Source organism: Meles meles, chromosome 4 (genome assembly GCF_922984935.1).
Source record: "Meles meles chromosome 4, mMelMel3.1 paternal haplotype, whole genome shotgun sequence".
NCBI classification, from domain to species: domain Eukaryota; kingdom Metazoa; phylum Chordata; class Mammalia; order Carnivora; family Mustelidae; genus Meles; species Meles meles.
In genome coordinates this window covers 31,445,679-31,466,589 of record NC_060069.1, presented here as the reverse complement: position 1 = coordinate 31,466,589, position 20,911 = coordinate 31,445,679, and the positions used below count along the sequence as shown (strand labels likewise).

The 20,911-nt window shown below is 50.6% G+C and overlaps 1 protein-coding gene across 2 annotated transcripts in view; it reads left to right on the top strand.

The window, feature by feature from the left end:
- The window catches only part of ACVR2B (activin A receptor type 2B), a 32,981-nt gene extending 13,394 nt beyond the window's left edge, over window positions 1-19,587 (top strand). The window contains exons 2-11 of one of the 2 annotated variants that reach the window (XM_046003137.1): window positions 10,342-10,549; window positions 11,372-11,481; window positions 11,667-11,794; window positions 11,874-12,017; window positions 12,561-12,704; window positions 13,031-13,179; window positions 14,926-15,040; window positions 15,756-15,894; window positions 15,986-16,116; window positions 17,553-19,587. In XM_046003137.1, coding sequence (XP_045859093.1) covers window positions 10,342-10,549; window positions 11,372-11,481; window positions 11,667-11,794; window positions 11,874-12,017; window positions 12,561-12,704; window positions 13,031-13,179; window positions 14,926-15,040; window positions 15,756-15,894; window positions 15,986-16,116; window positions 17,553-17,747 — 1,463 coding nt within the window. In that variant the 3' untranslated portion in view covers window positions 17,748-19,587. Of the gene's footprint in view, window positions 1-10,341; window positions 10,550-11,371; window positions 11,482-11,642; window positions 11,795-11,873; window positions 12,018-12,560; window positions 12,705-13,030; window positions 13,180-14,925; window positions 15,041-15,755; window positions 15,895-15,985; window positions 16,117-17,552 lie in introns of both variants that reach the window. The other variant, XM_046003136.1, reaches the window with a different exon arrangement.
- Window positions 19,588-20,911: the final 1,324 nt, after the last annotated feature.

Below are 20,911 nucleotides of genomic sequence, written 5' to 3'. Positions count from 1 at the left end.
ATCTAAATATTGTGAATGATAATTGTAGAGGCTCTGAATTCCGTTATGTTCCTCTTAAAAGCATTGCTTGTTTCGAGTTTATTTTGTTTTGCTGGTGGTTTTTTTTTTGATTTTTTATTTTTGGGTTAATAGGTGGTTATATTGGCTGAATTCATAAACTCTTCCGTGTTGTGTAGCTCCTGAAATATCTGTTTTAGTTCCTTTAGGCTTTCTTGGTTGCTTGAAGTGTGATTGGTGCCTGTGTAGTTAAAGGTCAGCCAGCAGTTTGAACAGAGTTCACATGTAGACTCTGGCTCCCATCCCAGTGTGGCCGTCACCCTGTATCTCCATTGGTCTTCATCTTTAAGATACCTATCACTATCTCTTTTGTTGCATCTTTGGGTTTTTGTATCCTGGTTAAATCTTCTTTTTTTGTTTGGTGGAGCGTATCCTCTATCCTTCCTTTTTGAGAAGGGTGAATAAGAGGTACATTTTTATGATCTTACTTTTCTCTCTTCTTCCTTCACATTTCATTAATAGTTGACTGGGTATGAGCTTATAAATAGGATCTCCCCCCCCCCCCCCCCCCCCCCCCCCCCCCCCGCCATTGGCTGTAGGAAGTACAAAGCCATTTTGATGCCTAATTTTTTATGGGTGACATTTCTCTCTTGATAGGCATTTGTTGTGGGTTCTTTTCTTGTCCCCACTGTGGTGAAATTTCACAGTGATAGGCCTTGCTGGGAGGCCTGTTTTCATCCATTGTGATGGTCTTTGATTTCTTCTCTTTTGTCTTCTCCTTCCACAACTCCTGTTACTTAGGTCTTGAACTTCTGGACTGGGCCTCTAGATTCCTTTTCTGTTTTCTCTCATATTTTCTATATTTGTGTGTGTTTACTTGGATTTGTGAGATTACTTCAGTGTTATCTTTTATTCCTGTTGTTTTTCATTTCTGCCACCATGTATGTGTGTGTGTGTGTGTGTTTAAAAAAATTTTTTTTAAAGCTCTTTCATTCTCTGGCCTTTTAACAATGCCATTCTGTTTATTTTTCATGAGTGCATTGGTTTTCTTTTTTTAGCTCTCTGAGAGTATTGATAGAATTTTTGTGAAGTTATCTTCTCCCTATATAATCTCTGTTTTCTCCAAGTTGGGTTTTTTTCCTCCCCCCTCCCCTGCCTGTTTTTATCTCTGTCTTTCAGGTACGTGGTTTTCCTAGACCTGTTAATATTTAAGGATGGACCTGAATACTGATTGAGAGCTCTGAGCTTCTGAGTGGAACCCGCCAACTGTAGGATGATCTAATGGGGTTGTTTTTTGAAGCTAGTTAGATTCTCCTGAAAAGTATCTTCTGCTTTCTGTTTGGGGATTGGTGGGGAAGGGTAGTATAGGTCTGGCTGCCAACATCCTAGGAACCATGGTGGGAGGACAGCTGGAGTTTCTGTACTTCGGATATTGTTCTGTATACATTTTGTTTCGGTATGGTACCTGTGCCCTCAAATTTTCCCACTGCTCCCTTTCCAGAGGCTCTTTATTTTATCTTCTTTAGAAAATAACCTACTGTCTGCTGGGTTGGCGGAAGCAGCCCCCAGCCATGGTGAGTGGTAGTGAGCTCTGAGGATCTAGTCAGCCTTTCTGTCTTTGGATTCGTCTTCACCCCCACTCTTACAGAGACATCTGATTCCATAGATTCCTGGGTTTTGGAGGATCCTGTGGTAGAAATTGTGTTGCTTTTCAACTTTCTCCACAACCAACTCAGGAGTCTGTGTGGTTATTGACTGCTTATGTATCTGCTTTCCAGCTTCAGAATTTCATTTCTGTGGTTTTTTCCTGGTTTTTTTTTTTTTTTTTTTTTGCCTCTATGGGTTTATTAAGTTTTAAAAACTTCTCCGTGCTGTGGTTTTCATGGAAGTACAGGAGATAGAAAAAGTAATACTTGTGTATAATCCGTAACCTTTACCTAGAAGCTCTCTTTTTAGTATTCTTTAGAAATGGTGTGGCTTGGAGAAAGGCAAGGATTGCAGAGAAGACCCTGGACCCACACTTTGTTCTATGGGAGGATGGTGTCTGGGACATGTTTATAGAGTCGAAGCTGGAAGTGAATTGAGGTGACCTGGCTTGATTTCCTTGTTGCTAGGCTGGGCTTGTGAAAGCATATAGAGCTCTTCCAGTCACCCTTGGAAAGTGCTTCTGGATTTACATTTCAGCAATAATAGTGAAATAGTAAAACAGTTGATAAACGTCCTCATGCAAGACACATAGAAATATGGATAAGATATAATTAATATCCTTTTAAAATGGATGTTTGGGCGCCTGGGTGGCTCAGTTGGTTAAGGACTGCTATTGGCTCAGGTCATGATCCTGTAGTCCCAGGATGGAGTCCTGCATCAGACTCCCTACACAGCAGGGAGTCTGTTTTTCCCTCCACCTGCCCCTCCCCTGTCGTGTGCCCTTGGGTGTGCACATGTGCTCCCTCTCTCTCTCTCTCAAATAAATAAAATCATAAAAAAAAGTTAAAAAAAATTAGAATGGATATGCATAGCTGCATATGTAGGAAAGTAAGGCAGAAGCAAGAGGAGGCTGGAAATTAGAACTGTATTGGTTCTAATTAGGACTCTGTCCCTATCCCTAAATTTAGAGGTGTAGATTTAGTGGCAGTGTGTAAGGCACTTAGAGATAAGGTATGAAATTGATACTGAGGCCCTCATACAATAAAACTTCTGTGGGGTTATACCTTCAGTGAAAGTATGGACTAGAAGAAACATTCTTTTGCTGACAAAGGGAATATATAATGAAATTGTCTTGGCCTAGGTTGATAGGAGTCCGGTAGTTTCCCTTGAGAATTTATAACCATGGGTGTGTGCTTACGTGAGCTTGGAGTTGAAGTTTATACCAGCTAGTGTTCTCTGGGAAACTCGAAGTTGAGAAATTAAAGTGATTCCAAATTGATGATATCCTAGAAAGTTTGGCAGAAGCAAAAACATAAATTATCTCTGGAACATTGCCCCCTCAAACTTGGCCTTCGAGTTTTCTCACAGCAGAGGCCTGATGAACATAAGATCTGTATCCAAAAACAGAATCCAAAATTCTGAGAATCCTAAATTCCAAAGACACCAGGAAATAAGATACCATGAGTGAAAAATCATCATCAGACTAACAGGTGGCAGAGATAAATTTTCAAGAAATTAAATTATGGAGTTAATAAAATAAGGGTTTGGAAGTATGACAAATAATGGAAGTATCAAAATTAATCAAGAAACTTTTTTTTTAAAATAGAGCTTTTATAAGTGAAAAAATGGGCTAATTGAATTTATAAATTAAGTAGAAGAGCTAAACAGCAAATTAGACACAGCTAAAGAGAGACTTAATAAATTGGAAGTTAGGCCATATACAATTATCCATAGTGGTGCCTAGACACAGAATTGGAAAACATAAAAGTCAGGGTTAAAATACTGGATAGAAGGGCACCTGGGTGGCTCAGTGGGTTAAGCCTCTGCCTTCAGCTCAGGTCATGATCTCAGGGTCCTGGATCGAGCCCTGAGTTGGCCTCTCTGCTCAGCAGGGAGCCTGCTTCCCCCTCTCCTTCTGCCTGCCTCTCTGCCTACTTGTGCTCTCTGCCTGTCAAATAAATAAAATCTTTTAAAAAAATACTGGATAGAATGAGAAAGTCTAATATACTTCATTTATTTTTTTATTTTTTTGAAGATTTTATATATTTATTTCAGAGAGCACACGTGAGAGAGATAGAGCACAAGCAGCGGGGGGGGGGCAGGGCAGAGGAAGAGGGAGAAGCAGACTCCCTGCTGAGTGGGGAGCCTGATGCAGGACTTAATTCCAGAACTCTGGGATCATGACCTGGGCCCAAAGAAGACTCTTAACTGACTGAGCCACACAGGTGCCCCAAGTCTAATATACTTTAATAGGAATTTCAGAATCATAGAATAGAGAGATGCAATACTCAAATTAATAAAAAGCCAAGAATTGTTCAGAATTGATAATAGAAGTAAATCCTTGAATAAAAAGCATATTTTTCCAAGCAGTGTAAATAAACATATACTTAGACATACAGCTCATAGTGAAATTGTAAAGAGATGATCTAAGAAAGTAGCCAAAGAGAAAAGACAGAGTATCTACAAAGTTAAAATAATAGCAGACTTTTCAGCAACAACAGTAGAAGTCAGAAGACTGTGGAATATTATTTTCAAGATGACAAGAGAAAATAACTCAGCCTGAAAGTTTATGTTCATTGTCATTTGGGAAACAGGGCAAAATAACATTTTCAGAAAAGCAAATAAAAGCTTCTCTACCAAAAGATCTTTACTGAAGGAGGATGTTCTTTTAGAAGGACAGTGGTCCCAGAAGGAAGAGCAGAGATGAAGGGTTGGCTGAGCAGACGAACTGATGAAAGTATGGACAAATAAGAAAACACTGAGTGCATACAATAGAGATCATCTCTGCTTTGGGAGGCAGATAAGAACAATGATAGCAGATTAAATATTTAACACCAGTATTACATCAAACTGATTATGTGTTGTTGGAAGGAGGTAGTTGGGTCTAAAGCAGTTAAGTTCCTATGAGGGATGTAGAGATGTTGATTACCTTTAGGTTTTTAGCATAAATAGTACATATTAAAGTTTAAAGGCTAGCTTGTAATAGAATAGATACAGAGTGAGTTATTTCCAGACCAGAGTGGCTGAAATGTGGAATTAAAAAAAGATATTCAAAGGTGGTAGCAGTAGAGAAAAAACAAATGTAAACATAGCAATAATCATGAATGTAATGGAATTCAGTTCTAGGTCAAAGACAGTGTTAAGTTGAACTGGAAGAAAAAGATAAAGATTTAAAATAAAAGAAAAAGATAAATTCAGAAAAAACTAACCACAAAATGTTGTATAGCTACATTAACCTTTTTGGTGAAGAGCAAATGAACAAATAAAGGGGGTTACTATATGGTTAGAAAGTTTTTTTTTTTTTTTTTAAAGATTTTATTTATTTATTTGACAGAGATCACAAGAAGGCAGAGACGCAGGCAGAGAGAGAGAGAGGAGGAAGCAGGCTCCCCGCTGAGCAGAGAGCCCGATGTGGGGCTCGATCCCAGGACCCTGCGATCATGACCTGAGCCGAAGGCAGAGGTTTTAACCCACTGAGCCACCCAGGTGCCCCTGGTTAGAAAGTTTTAATACCAAGACTATATAAAGATTTCATGCAAGTCTTGGGAAAAGCAGCCTAGCAGAAAAATGGGAAAGGATGTGAACAGGCATTTCTCAGAAGTAGAGGTTAATAAACACAAAAGGATGATCAGTTTCACACATAATTAAGAAATGGGGATCAAAACTGCCCTACACCGTTCCATACCGTCAGGTGAGCCAATACTGGGGTGAGTGTGTATCTCAGTGGGGCTGTAGTCTTCTGGGAACAGAAATTGGTACATCCAGATGGGTCCTTGGGAGAAAAGTTTGACAGTCTCTGGTGAGTTGAAGATGCTCCTACCTTATGATAGGATCCAGCATCTCTAACATACCCCCTGCCTGACCATGTGTGAGCACAAGAAAATACACAGGACGAGTCCAGAGGCTTCCTGGTGGCCGCACCCAGATCCTTACCCCTTGTAAATAACCTAGAAGTCCAGTGGCAGGCTGGCCACTTCCGTTGTGAGCTCGGACTGCAGAGCTGGGCTGCCCGGGTTCCAAAACCAGGCTGCCTGGTTTTGACACTTGGTAGTTACTTGGGGAAGATACTTCACCTCATTGTGCCTCAGTTTAGGATACATTTATTTATTTATTTACTTGTTTGTTTGAGAGGGAGGGGGAGGGGCAGCAGGAGAGGGAGAGAAAAAAATCTTAAGGTGTGGAGCCCTACCTGGGCTCGATCTCATAACCCAGAGATGATGACCTGAGCCGAAATCAAGAGTTGGATGCTTAACCGCCCAGGCACCCCTGAATTATTATTTGCAAAATGCTTAGTTTAGTGCCTGCTATGTGTTTGTTAAATGAATGTACATCAGTGTGGATGGCTCACAAATAAATGGGTCAAGGCAAACAAGCCAGTCTGTCAAGAGGTTGTTTGGCTGCTGGAAACGTGCTGGAGCTCTTCTCTCCTGTGCCAGTTCAAAGGTACAAGTATACATGCATTGTGGATTCTGTTCTGCCCCACGCTCTGTCTGTGCCACTCCACCTGGAGTCTGGGGAGTAAGGAGAGCACTGGCCCCCTCTCAAGTGTGGAGGCCTGGAGGCTTCCAGGAGGAGGGTGCACCTTGGCATGCTGACGGCAAAGGACTGAGGTGGATGTGGTGGGTGGCATCTCTTTCTCACTGGTCTACGATACCCCTGTGGTTGGGGCTGGGCATCTGCTTCCTGTGAAGGGAGAGGGGGACTGCTGAGGGTCTTCAGGAGCCAAGGGTAGAATGCAGCTGGTTGCTGGTTGCTGGGGTCTCAGGCTGCTCTGGGAGATGTTGGCTGGGCTGGATGTACCCCAAGCCCAGAGCTCAGGGAGCCCCAGGGGAGGCCTGGCCACGCTAGCTCCATATCCTCCTGCCCAGGCTCTGCCTTAATTGCCCCCCCTTCTGCATCCTTCTGTCACTCTTCCCTCCCTGTTGTGCTTCCAGTGCCTCCCAGGCAGGATCTGGGTGGACTTTCCCCTGCATCTTCCCAGCACAGAGTGGGCTGTGCCCAAGGCCAGCTGGACTGGGAAACACCTCCCTGCGCTTGTCTTCGAGTGTCAGAACTGGTCTGTTTGGGGCAAGCTCCGGAATGTTGGTTCAGAGTGCAGTGTGTATTTTTATTTCTCTTGGGGGTGGTATGTGTCCAGGAGTGGGGTTTCTCTGCCCACCTGGGCTGAGGGCTTAGGGAATACTGGGGTCTTCTTTCCAACAAACTTTAAGCCCCTTGGAATCTAGGGGCTGCCTGTTGGGGACACTGATACTTGTATACAAAGTTCGTCTGGAGGCCAGCAGTTGGATTGGCTGTGACTCACGGATGGAGTGAGCCACTTGCCCAGGTATCTGGGAGGTAGGCTGCCCTCAGGGCTCTGAGGTAGCAAATATGGGGGGGGGGGAACTGCTGGCACCCCATCTTGGGAGTGCAGCTTCCTCTTCTGCTGGGATAGGCAAGTGGGTGGGGGTCGGGGAACCTCATGTACTTGGGTGCCTGGGCCTGTGAGCAAGCATGGGCAGGAGCCCTGTGTCTATTAAAAGGCAGAGGCTGCTTTGTGGTTGGAGTGTTGCCAGAGGCTATAAATAGCTAAGTGTGTGCAGAAGCCAGCATGAGGAGGAGGGAGAAAGGGGAGGCCCTGGGTTTCCAGCTGGCAAGCAGGGCCTGGGCGTGGTATGGGAGGGACATGGAGCCTCCCAGGTTCGCAGGTTCTCCTGGGCTCTGCGTGCGAAGCTTTTGGAGGCGCTGGGAGCCCTCCTGGGGGCTTGTAATGTGAAGGACTGTCCCGGGCAGCAGGGAGGGGTACGGCTCTTGATGTGACAGCTAATGTACCAGGCACTGTCATAACCACTCTTGAAACACATCAACTCATTTGGCTTGGGAACAGCCTGAGGAATTAGGTGCTTTTATCATCCCTTTTTCACACATGAGGAAACAGAGGCACAAGGTGGATTGGTAACTCACCCAGGAAGTGTGACAGCTAGGATTTGAATGAATTAGCATAAATAGTACATATTAAAGTGCTCTCAGCCTGCTCGAGGCTGCCTTACTCTCAGTTGTCGGGGTCGGGGGTCCACTTATATTCTGAGCCCTTGGGTCTTACCTGGAGCTTTGGCCCGCCAGCCCTGTCCACTTGGGTCCTGCCCATGGTAATGGCCAGAGGAACCTCTGCTTGGTGAGTGGCATGAGGAGAGGAGCTGGACTGGCCATGGCCACTGTCAGTGTTGGGATTCCTTGCCTTGCATAGGGGGCTTGTTGCTTATTTTCTGCTAGGAGATGGGAACTCCCTTGAGGGACCCTCAGTCTGGGTTGCAGTCTGGTTGCAGGGTTGTCGTCCCTTCCCTTCAAAGTTCTGCCCTCACCAGGTGATGACCATAGCCTTCTGTCTGTCCATTCGTTCTTCCCTCTGTCTACATGTCATGTGTCTGGAATTGGTTCTAGCATTCAAGATAGTCAGGTTTCTGCCTTCATCAGCCTTGCAGGCTCATGGGGGAAGGCTAGCATTTCAAAAGGGATTTTCAAGTACATTTATAATATTTTATTTCTTAATATGAGTATTCACTATGTTATTTTCTCTTGGGGGTTGTCTTTGGTTACATTATTTTTACACATTTTGAATGTCTGAAGCAGTCCTTTAAAAAACAACAGGCCGTTGGTCCAGAGTGGTAAATGAGGTGGTGGAGGAAGCAGTAGAGAGTTCGCCTGGTCTCTGGGGAGAAAGAGCTGGAATTCGAAGGAGAAAGTGGGGAGCATCCTGCAGCCAGAGGTAGTAACTTGTGCTAAGTCCAGAACAGAGCGTGTTCAGGTGCCTGGCAGTGTGGTATGACGGTGGTGGGGGAAGCAAGATCGAGGAGTGGGCGACCCCCTTCTCTGCAGCTCCCCCCATCCCTTCAAGTTCTCCCCTCAAGCCTTAGGCCTTGTGCTCCATGAGGGGCCCGGCTCTGCATGATGAGCCCCTTTGTGTAGACCCTGACGCCCTTCCTGTGGACCAGGCTGGGTCCCAGCTGCCTGGGCGGTGGGGAGGCCACTCTTTTTCTTCTTACCAGTGTCCTTGCATGCCAGAGCCATGGCTAGACACTGGCATTCTGATAGGATGGCATTCTGAGCCGTCTGTGCTCCTACCTGGAGCTCTGACATGTGCTGTTTGCCTCTGGCCTCTGGGGGAGCTGCTTGTCCCTGCAGAGACCTCAGAAGGGTGGGTTGACTAGAGAATGACCTGCAGTGGGGTGCCCTTCCCTCCTGGCAGCCAGTCATTGGCTTTCTCCCGGGGTGTACCGTGCGTATCAAGTTCTTTGCTCTCGATGGCCACTGTGATAACCTTGGCGGTGGAGTAGAGGATGAGGGAGGCTTTGGGCTGTTACGACTCAGGGCCCTGAGCTCTCCCCCAGGGTCAGGATGGGGTCTTCTCTTCTGGTTGCTGGTGGGCTGGCTGACTGTCCATCGGTGGGAGTGACTCTGACCCTTCCTTCCTCCTTCCTGGGGCAGGAATACCAACTGGGGTGGCATCAGGTCCCTGTCTTGCAGTAGGCCCCGGAAGAGTGGAGAGGTTAGGTGGATGCTTAGCGTTGGTTTCCTCTCGGGCGTCTGTGTGGTTTTTGGCAGTGAGGTTGATCATGGGTGTCTGAAAAGGGACCATAGTAGGGCACTGAGTTCTGGAGAGCTCTTCAGCCCAGGCTTCAGGCGGGGGCCATAATCTGTTTCCTGGAAACCTCCTTTGGCATCTCCTTCCTCCTTCCCAGTACAGGGCTTTGGGGGACTGGGGGCCAGTGGGGCAGATGGGAGGGCTGGGCAGGGTTGCCTGAGAGGGGTTAGTGAGAAAGGTGGATTTGGTGAATGTTTGAGGCCTTATTTGGAAAGGAATATATTTGGAAGGAAATTTTCTTCCATATTTGGAAGGAGAATATTTGAAAGGGGCAGTTGGGAGTTGAAGTGTTTGGCCACCTGGATGGCACTCATGTCGGGCGTGGAAGAGGGCACAGGAATGGTGGGGAGTGCTCACAGGGGTCTTCAGGGGCCAAGCCCAGCTGGGAGGATTCGGTTAACTGTGTCTAGCCACCAGCCAGCTCTCTTTCTGCTTGGGGCACATACTTCCTGTGGCGACTTTGGGGAGACTTGCCCTGAGCATGCTGGCCTGCTTCTTAGGACCTTTTCCTGCCCTGCTGAGCACCAGGTGTTGTTGCTGGAGGCAGGAAGGACACTGGACTGGAGGGTCTGAGGTGGGGTGGGGGACACACGAGCAGTGAGTCTCCCGGGGTGAGGTGGACAGCAGCAGTGGGAAGCTGCCTCTGGGAGTTTGCCCAGACATGGTCCTTGAAGCCTGCATCAGAGCCACTGGAGGTTCTGGGGGCGGGGGCCTGGAGGTGGAGGGTGATGTGTTTAAAACTGTGGTAGAATCTGCCCCTCTTTCAACTGTCCAGTATGGGCGAGGCCCAGGAATAGGTACTTTTAGCAGTCTCCCCTCCCCGCAACACACACAGTGATCCTGCTGCGCATGGGGGTTTTGAGGGCTCCCCACTTCTGCTGCTGCAAGGGAGCCGTCCCCACCCCCACACAGGAGGCTCAGGCACCTGTGGAGCCCCTTTCTGTGCGTGTGGCCGTCAGTCTGGCTGTTTGACACCCTCCCCACACCCAGTGCCCCTCAGGGTGGCCGGGGACTCAGGACAGGCAGGCGCAGGGGTTTGTGGACCGCTCAGCCCTTCTCTCGCTTCCCGGGCACAGGTTCCGGGCGCGGGGAGGCCGAGACTCGGGAGTGCATTTACTACAACGCCAACTGGGAGCTGGAGCGCACCAACCAGAGCGGCCTGGAGCGCTGCGAGGGCGAGCAGGACAAACGGCTGCACTGCTACGCCTCCTGGCGCAACAGCTCCGGCACCATTGAGCTTGTCAAGAAGGGCTGCTGGCTGGACGACTTCAACTGCTACGACAGGTGCCTGGAGCCCGGGGCCCGCCCTTGCTGTCCCCCATCCCCTCGGCACGCTGGAGTTTGTCCTCCCCTGCCGGCACCACCCCTGCCTCAGTCCTACTGGAGTGCCCCGCCCAGTCCCCCTGGAGTCTACCCTCCACTCCCCTAACCCTGCAGCCTGGGGGGAGCCTGTCCTCCCCTCCTGGCACACCTGTGCCTTAGTCCTACTGGAGTACCCCTCCCCCAGTCCCACTGGAACCCACCCTCCCCTCCTGTAAACCTACAGCCCCCTGGGGGAGTCTGTCCTCCCCTCATGGCACCACCTCTGCCTCAGTCCCACTGGCGCCTACCCTCCAACCACCCCCAGTTCAGTCCTGCTGGAGCCTGCCCTCCCCTCCCATTTGCCCCCCAAGTCCCACTGGTGCCTACCCTCCAACCACCCCCAGTTCAGTCCTGCTGGAGCCTGCCCTCCCCTCCCATTTGCCCCCAAGTCCCACTGGAGCCTGCCTGTGGCTACAGGGCCCCCTAGGCCTCAGGATGTGAAAGCGAGCTTGGCATTTAAGGGTAGGGGGAGACGGGGGCCTCTCCTGACAGCTTGGTCAAGTAGGGATGGTGCCAGGGTCCTAGCTGTCCCACAGATGTGTGTGCCATGTCCCAGTGCAAAGGAGAGCTCTTTGTGTGGAACCTGCCTGACATTTGGGTCCCACTCTAGGGGAGGTGGGTCCACACTGTCCCCTGATAGCTCCCCCTGAACTTCTCTGTCGCTGGGGAGGGCTTAGCTGGGCAGGCCCCAGTGAGGCTTGCATCCCTCAGCTGAGGGGTCCACGGGAAACTGTGTGCCTCCAGGCAGGAGTGTGTGGCCACCGAGGAGAACCCCCAGGTGTACTTCTGCTGCTGTGAAGGCAACTTCTGCAACGAGCGCTTCACCCACTTGCCGGAGGCTGGGGGCCCAGAAGGTGAGGGCCGTGGGAGGGCAGGCTGGGGCCTCTCCTTGGCCCTGGAGCTCTCCTTTCAAGCTCTGGAGTTGGGTGGGGAGTGGCTGTGGGGCTCTCTGGTCTGGCCCCTGAGGTGTATGGGTGGGCGGGCTGTGTGACACAGGGCTCCATGTGTCCCCTAGTCACGTACGAGCCACCCCCGACAGCCCCCACCCTGCTCACGGTGCTGGCCTATTCGCTGCTGCCCATTGGGGGCCTCTCCCTCATCGTCCTGCTGGCCTTCTGGATGTATCGGCATCGCAAGCCTCCCTACGGCCATGTGGACATCCACGAGGTGAGACAGGGCTGGTGAAGGGCAGGGGTAGAGGTGGGGTGACCCGGCCAGACCCTCGTAAGCCCTCCCTCTTCCCCAGGACCCTGGACCTCCACCTCCGTCCCCTCTGGTTGGCCTGAAGCCTCTGCAGCTGCTGGAGATCAAGGCTCGGGGGCGCTTTGGCTGTGTCTGGAAGGCACAGCTCATGAATGACTTCGTGGCTGTCAAGATCTTCCCACTCCAGGTGAGTGAGTGAGGGGCTTCCAGGTCATCCACCTGTGCTGTCCAGCTGGAGCTGTTCCATCCCAGGGCCGTCAGGCTTGTGCAGGTGGGATGAGAGAGAGGCGGGCCCCACCGACATTTTCTTGTAGGGCTGGGGTCAGGCTTTGCAAAACCTTGATCCACTCTGGCTTTCAGGGGTTTTTGACATCTGCTTAGAGGCCTCGGTTCTGCTTAGAGGCCTCGGACACCAGGCTACCCCAGCAGGTGCCCAGAACACTTAGCAAAGCCAGGCCTGGCTCTGCATCTCATTTGGTGGGTGTAGTAGGCCCCTCACTTCCCTCCCTGGGCCTCAGTGGCCTTGTTTGTAAATCAGGTGCTAGCCCTGAGTGATCTCCGGGATCACCGTTGACCTCTGCTCTGGGGCCCCGCTCAGTCCTGGTCATCTGCCTGCCTCCCTTATGGAGCTGAGGCTGGTCTGGGGTGGGGGGGTTGCGGATGGCTGGGGTGGCGGTCCTGCTGCAGGGTGGCGTGGCAGCAGCGGGGCTCAGCAGCATCCCTGCCTTAGGACAAGCAGTCATGGCAGAGTGAACGGGAGATCTTCAGCACACCTGGCATGAAGCACGAGAACCTGCTGCAGTTCATTGCCGCTGAGAAGCGAGGCTCCAGCCTGGAGGTGGAGCTCTGGCTCATCACGGCCTTCCATGACAAGGTGAGTCATGCTAGCCTGTGACAGGCTGTGGGCTTCTAAGACGAGGTGGCCTTCCACCCTAGGGGACACTCAGTGTGGACATGAGTGCCTATGAGAACTCCTCTCACCTGGGATAAATTCTTAGGAGTAAGTGCAATGACTTCGTGATTAACACCCTCTGACCCCCAGAGGGTCCCAACCCTCTTAGCTTTACATACCTTCCATGTCAATCACAGTTTCCCAGGAGGGGAGCCTGCCTCTGTCCACTGAGACAGTCCTCCTGGGGCCTGGCTGGGTCCTGTTCTATTCCCGGAGCTTGTGCCCAAGTTCTGTGCTGTCTCCTGTAGGGCTCCCTCACGGATTACCTCAAGGGGAACATCATCACATGGAATGAACTGTGTCACGTGGCAGAGACAATGTCAAGAGGCCTCTCGTACCTTCATGAGGACGTGCCCTGGTGCCGTGGAGAGGGCCACAAGCCGTCTATTGCCCACAGGTACCTGGCTTAGCAGTTGCTCTCCTTGTGCTTGGTGTGGAGCTGCAGAGGGTTGGAGGGTGAGAACAGGGCCTGGAGTGGAGGCAGGGGGCTTTTCCATTTCATAAAGATGCTTAGCTGCTCTGTGATGGGGGGCCATCTGGCCCTTCCCCTCCCTTTTCGCCCCTTCCTCTAAAGCTGGTTTTCTCTTGCCCTCTGGTGGCCACATGAGGAAGTGCTGACTCCCATTACTTCGGTTGGAGGGTTGGTTCAGCAGTTCTCAAACTTTCTGGTTAGGATCTGTTTACTTTTTTTTTTTTTTTTTTTTTTTAAGAGAGAAAGAGAGAGAGAGTGCACACCCGTGCTTGGTGGTGGGGGGAAGGGCGGAGGGAGAGAGAGAGAGAGAGTATCTGAAGTAGGCTCCATGCCCAGCATGATGGCCATGTCGTCACCCTGAGATCATGACCTGAGCAGAAATCAAGTCATATGCTTAACCCACTGAGCCACCTAGGGGCCCCAGGATCTCTTTACAGTCTTAAAAAGAACTTCTGTAGACATGGGTTATGTCTACAGATATTTGCTGGGTCAGAGTACACACGTTCTGTTAACTCAGAGTGATGACATCCCATGTATGTAGCTGCTAGAACACTTTTCTCCTGAGAATGAATTTACAAAGACAAAGAATGGTTATGAATGAAAAGAATTCTGGTCTTGCAGTTTCCCTGAAACAGTGTCAGGGACTCTTTGGGGTTCTGGGTTTACCCCTTGAGGACCACCGTAGTGACTGGTCATCATAGTCCTCACTAAATGCAGGTGCTGCTTTGAACACTCAGAAACAAAAGGCCAGGTTTGTCTTAGTATCTCACAGACACTCTTCGTTTGTGAGGTGAGGGTGTTTTCTCAGCTCCATCGTACAGAGCAAGGACGGTAGTGCAGAGAAGCTGAGAGGCTGGTCATCAGACTTCGTGTAGGGTGGCTCTGTGCCTATGAGGGAGGGGAACGAGCCTCGGGTTCCAGGACTCAAAGCTCAGGGGCCCTCATGGTGATAACATCTGTGATGTTTAAGGCTGACAGTGTGAAGTTGTGATTTTTGTAGGTCAAAAGTAGTTGAATGTTGACTCTTTCGTATGGTTTGACCTAACGGTAGTGGTCAGTAAGTGAGCTGGGCGGCCCTGAGCATGTGCACTTACTGCTCCCTGAGCTTTATTCCTCACAGCAAGACTGACACAGGCACTGGGGAGACCAAGGAGCTCACACACCCCTGTTAGCACAAGGCAGAGCTGAATGCGCACGCCAGCACCCGGCTCTACCCTGACGTGAGCCCCTTGGGCTTGTGCAGAAACCCGGGCAGGTTCATTCATCGTGTCACTCCCATCCCGGCTTGTGGACATTTTTCCCCAGAAGCTTTCATCCCAGGCCGGTAGGCCTGACCTCGGCCCCTCTGAGAACGTAGAGGCTGGCCTTTGATACTATGGCAACTGGAATGGGGTCTGCCCAGCCATTGTGGTCGGTGTTGTTTTGACAGCTGTGGCAGAAATGTATTGAGGGATTCTGACATTGAGGGGTGTGAGGGTGTCCTAAAGCAGCCTGCCTGTGCAGCCTCATAGAACCCCACCCTGGTGTAGGCTCTGCTCCCAGTTAGGGTGCGATGGCCTGGTCTGGGTCTCTGAGGGCTGGAAGGCACAGGCTCCAGTATCTCAGGGTCAAGGTGGGAAGCCAGGAGCAGGAAGCACAGTATTCTTCATCTCAATCCACTTGTCTCCTCAGGGACTTCAAAAGCAAGAATGTATTGCTCAAGAGTGACCTCACAGCCGTGCTGGCTGACTTTGGTCTGGCTGTTCGGTTTGAGCCAGGGAAACCTCCAGGGGACACTCATGGGCAGGTAATGAGCCTCAGGGGTGCAGGAGTGGGGCTGGCACAGGGGTGGACACTGCCCGTCTGGGGCCTGGCTGACAAGACACAGGGGTAAGTGTCGCTGTGAGCTCAGAGCTGTCCGGGAACTCTGGGAGCAACACTCGTCTTCCCCGTGGGGCAGGCCAGCCCTGGAGGGTAGCACAGCCCTGAAGTCCAGTTAGTCAGACCCAGCTTCCCCGCTGGGGTCGGTACTCATTCTTGCAGCCTCAGTCTCTCTTTTCCCTTTCAGCAGAATTGTGAAGCAATATAATATAGAAGGAGCTCTACTAAGAATCCAAACCAAAAACCTAGAAAATGTACCTAAAAGTTAAGCCTGAAGAAATTCTCCTAGAACAATTGCTGTCAATATTTTTAAGTATCTTTCAGCTCCTCTGTTTTTGATCTTAGTCTCAGGAAAATGCACACCAAGTGGGTAGCCTCTCGCGGTGCTGGTGTTTGGAGGAAAGAGGCAGCAGTTCTGTGTGAGAGTCCTGTCGTGTCGAGTATGTGGTGTTTTCAGTTCTCCTTGGGGTGTTGTACGTACCCCGTGACCTCTCGTGAGCTCCCCATGAGTGTGGTGAGGCAAGGGCTGTTGTCCCCAGTGGTGTCCTCTGAGTGCTGCCATCCTAGCCCCATCTAGTGGGCTTGGGCGGGGCTCTCGTGTGCCGTGGTGATGATGGGCCCCCTGCCCTGTCCTCGTGTAGGTGGGCACGCGGCGGTACATGGCCCCTGAGGTGCTGGAGGGAGCCATCAACTTCCAGAGAGACGCCTTCCTGCGTATCGACATGTACGCCATGGGGCTGGTGCTGTGGGAGCTTGTGTCCCGCTGCAAGGCTGCGGATGGTGAGTGAGGCGGCAGCCCCGAGCACCCGGGCTGTGGGTTCAGGGGCCACGAGCCCTCAGAGTGACCCTGCTGGGCTCTCTATCCCTCCAGGCCCTGTGGATGAGTACATGCTGCCCTTCGAGGAAGAGATCGGCCAGCACCCGTCCCTGGAAGAGCTGCAAGAGGTTGTTGTGCACAAGAAGATGCGGCCTGCCATTAAGGATCACTGGCTGAAGCACCCGGTGAGCAGCCTGGGTGGCAGGGGTCCGTGCAGGGCAGCTGAGAGGGAGGCCCGTCTAGGTGGGATGGAGCACGAGGATGCCTCAGGTAGCAGGACCGTCCCCTCCTCTTCCGTGGGGTCAGAGGCCACTTAGTGCATTGTCTCCCATCAGGAGTGTGTCTGGGGAGGTTCCAGCTCGGCAGGGAGGTGGCTCTGCAATTGGGCCCGGAGTGATGGGGCTTGTCGGTCTGTTCCTTCAGGGCCCATGTGGCCTCTCCGTGGACTGTTTGTGCAGGAGAGCTCACTGGCCCTGGGCCTGACACGTCTGGGTTTGAATCCTGGATCTTTCCATCGGTAGCTCTGTGGCTTCTGGCAGATTGTTTTATTTCTCTGAGCCTTTGTCTCCTCAGGGTAATAATACATTTAACTGGTAATTATAAATTACTTGGCACCTATCACATAAATGCTTAGTATGGATTAACTCTGATGAATTATTATCTGTTCTCTGCCTTCATTTTCTTTCTGGACAATGGACCAAGCCATGTGGCATCTTGTCCCCTCCAGTGTGGGGATATTGTACAAAAGATCCCCGCCACGTAAACTGTTTACTGTTTTAGAAGGACAGTTGCCTTCAGCTCCATTGAGGCTCTCCCTGCCGTATACCTCCCGGTTCTTTCAGAAACAGGATAGCCTTGGGGCCACTGGAGGCTGGCAGTCTCCCATACATGCCATCAGGGGCCAAGTTCAGTTGCAGTGCTGCTTCCTGGAATCTGGGGCTGCTGATGGATAAAACTGAGACATGGGGACGTAAAGGCTGGGCCAGAGTCTGTCTCTTCTGCCTCAGACTTCTCAGTCTTCCAGGGCAGAACTCGCGGCCAGGCCAATTCCCTGATGAGGAACGCAAGGTGCAGAGAGATCTCAGTGTGGTCTGGTGCTGAGCAGGCCAGAGACGCCTTGGATATGGGTATTGGCCTTTCCTGGCTCCACTGTGTGTGTGCCAGCGGAGGGTGTCAGGCCTTGTGCACCAGACTCTCGGGAGGGGCCCTGGGGGTTGTGGGGAGTGGGATGGGTGGGGTGAAGCCTTCCTGTGGTCCCCACTGTAACTGAAGCTGCGCACGGTGGGCCCCTGCATGATTTGAGATCACGTAAGATGTTTGAATGTCACTGCCCCAAGGCATGCCCCAGGAGTGGCCTGCGTTCCCTGCCCTGTCCCTTCCTGTGCTGAGGCTGTGGAGTGAGGCCAGCGGGCTCAGGATGGTAACTGCTGGGAAGGAAGGCGTCCTGATTCCTGCAAGGTCCCCTTGGCCTCTGCTAGCTGACCTGCTGCTGGGGTTGGGACCAGTGGGCTCTGCCTGATCCTCAGGTACATCCTCAAGTTCACCTGTCCCCCATGCTTGTCTGCTGAGGGCCACTGACAATGCTGTCCTTTCCCGTTTCCCTCTCTGCACCGATGTGCAGGGCCTGGCCCAGCTCTGCGTGACCATCGAGGAGTGCTGGGACCATGACGCAGAGGCTCGCCTGTCTGCGGGCTGCGTGGAGGAGCGGGTGTCCCTGATCCGGAGGTCGGTCAACGGCACTACCTCGGACTGTCTTGTCTCCCTGGTGACCTCCGTCACCAATGTGGACCTGCCCCCTAAGGAGTCGAGCATCTAATAAGCCCAGGACACGAGTGGATCTGAAGAGGAAAGGAAAAAAAGTTGTGTTTTGTTTTGGAAATCCCGTAACACCAACAAACACATGAAATGCAGCTGCTATTTTACCTTGACTTTTTATTATTATTATAATTATTATAATTATTATTATTAATATTATTTTTTGGATTGGATCAGTTTTTACCAGCACACTGCTCTACTGTATCGCAAACAGCGGATGCGTCAGCAGGCGTTGAGGTGCTGAGCTGTGAATGCGGAACCAGCGCCATGCTGAAGAGCCTCAGCCACCTCCTGTCCCTTGGGGTTCATTTTTCCCGCTTTCTCTTTGTTTGTTGTCTCAGAATCTGTGACACAAAGAAACCCATCTCCTGTCTTAGGAAACTTAATGCTGCAAACTCTACCTAGAGGAACCTTTGAAGACTGTTACATTAAGAACACACCTTCCTCAGAGGAGGAATTTCCCCCTGCCCTCGCCACCCCTCCCCCCACCCTTATTGTTTTTCTCCCTTTTTAGACAGTGAGTTTAAGAAACAGCAGATGTGTGTCTTTCACGGATTAACGGGTGTTGTCCTGACCGAGGAAAAACGGGGATGACAACGAGGATGGTTTGGACCAGAGTTGGAAGGGGAGGACAGAGCTGGGGATGGGGTTTGGAACAGAGCTACACTGGACTCGGGCACATTCGGAGCAACATCCTTTGCTAGGAGGCTACTTCTCAGGTAACCAGGAATCGAGGGGAAGGACCGTGTGGAGGCCGAGCATTAATGCGAGAAGGGGTTTGGAGAAAGTCTGAAGGCAGGTGTGGCTCTGACCCTCTGTTGGCCCTGACCAGTTTCTTCCCGCTGACTTGGGCTTGGGCATTGGACAGAACATTTTCTCTGCCCTCATTTTAAGGTTAGGCAAGGGCAGAAATCATCATGTTTTAGTGACTGTGTTTTTCATAAGACAATGCTGTAAATATTTGTAATGGAGGAAAGAGTTCAAACATGTTGCTTCCTTCTGGCACAGGTCAGGGAGATGCCCACCGGCGCCCTGCACAGCCAGAGCAAGAGGGTTCCCTGGGCGGGGCCGCCGTGGCCTGCCTGGGAGACCGGAGCGTCCTGCAGCGCTGGCTCTGCCTTGCGTGGTGACACTGCTGTCCCTTCACATGGCTTGTGCACACGGCTTTCTCCAGACCCCTCACAGAGGTGCATATTCTAAAAACTGTTTCTCTGTTATGCCATAACCTTGCTCTAGTCAGTGAATGTTCTTATGCTGCTGTTTCAACATTTGAATTTTTTTAATTTATGAAACATGCAAATTTTTTAAAAAATGAAACACACATACACACATACACACATGCTTTGCGATGTGGCTTCCGAGGTTTAAATTTTGAAAAGTAAAAGAATTAAAACTTCACGACCACAGACCACCTCAAACCAGAAATACCTCAGAATTTTCTACTTGTGTAAGTTTTATTATATATTTTATTAGTTGTGTTGTCTCGTAGTAAGTATATTTTAATGTAAGTTGGCTTTTATGACAAAGTTTAAAAGAAATAGAGAAAAAGAAAAAAAGTGTGAGTCTTTTAGGGAGTGCTACCATTTTTGTTTGATAACGCCCCCTTGTAAATAATTGTCATCAACTGTAGATTGGCTCTCTGGGCCATCTGGGCATTCATCACTCTTGTTTGTGAAGGCGTTTCCCTCTGGTTTCTTGAGACTTTTATTTAAAAACTGGATCTCTTTCATTTTGAGGGAGGTGAGTTGGTGAGCGATGGGGAGAGGTTGACCTGGGTGAGAAGGGGAGAGGGGTGCCGCCTCTTGACTTGCATGGAGGTTCAGATCTTTCCCTCAACATGGCTGGTCAGTGTTCAGAATGACAGGTAACTGGAGGAGGCTGGTAGTGTCTCTGTGAGTCCACACTGTGACTTGGGACAGTCTGTGATAGAGTGGTGTGTCCGGAGTGGCGAGTTCTCACTGTGCTCTGGAGTCACAGTCTGAGCGCGCACACTCCCCACTTGGCACTCCATGTGCATGGGGCCTGCCACTTGGTTGTGTCCCTTTTTCTCTGTGTTTGGGCACAGGGTGCGGTGGGAGGTGAGTGTGTGTCCCTCTCAGAGCTCTTGTTTTTGCTTCATGGGTCAAGCTCTGAGCCGGTCAAGGTGGTTACAGGGACAGGTTTTGTGTGTGTGTGTGTGTGTGTGTGTGTTTTTGTTTTGTAAGCTGTGTTGTCTTTTTTTTTTTTTTTAACTATTTTGTGCTGTGGTATTTTTCTTCCCTCGGAATAATTTTTAACAGCAAAACAGGCCTTACAGCAGTTGCTTTTCTTTTCCACTTATTTCTTTAAAAAGCTTTAAAATATTTATTGAAAAGTGCCATATCTAATTTCTTTAGCTTTCACCTCAGGCAGTGCATCTCTACTTCTCTGGCCTCTGCTTTTCACCCTCAGTGACAAATAAACCACTAACAGATGTAGCTGATTCACCATAGGAATGACCAGATCCCTCATCCTACCCAGTGTGGAACACTAAACCCTGCCTCTCCATTTGGTTTTAGATTTCCTCTGGGTGATTTTTCTTTTGGCTTGATTGTTGTAAGAACGTGTTTGGCCTGGCTGTGGAGGGCTGAGCTGTGGCCTAGGTGTGGGCCTTGCTGGTCAGCTCGCAGTACTGACAGGGCAGGCCTTCGCGTTGGCCTACATGCCCTTTATCTGGGTGAGCTTCCTCTTTGCCAACCCTGTGCTCAGCCGCCGTGGTGGCTTTGGGGCCTTGGCACCAGAATGTCTGGAGGTGGTTCCTGTGTGGTGTGGCTGGGGAAAGGGGAGTCTGGGAGCACCAGTTCTTTGGGCTTCAGGCTGCCTTTCCCTCATGCCGTGGTGTAAAGTGCACCCATCAGGCAGTATCCTTGACTGCTGTTGATGGCAGAAGAAGATGGGTAATCTTTTTCTAGGGCATGCCCCTGCGAGCCTGGGTGGGTCTTTTCCCTCAGATAAAGTGTCTTTGTGCTGTCACATATTCTTTGGGGAGTGAACCATTTAGAGCACTGGTTTATGCTTTTTTGGGTTATAGGGCCTCTGTCTGTGCTTTTTAACACAAAGATTTCATGTATTGTCCACTTCTGGAGAGCTCAGAGAACTACTCCCCACCACCACCCCCACAGGCTCTTGTGGAAGACTGGTAGGAGT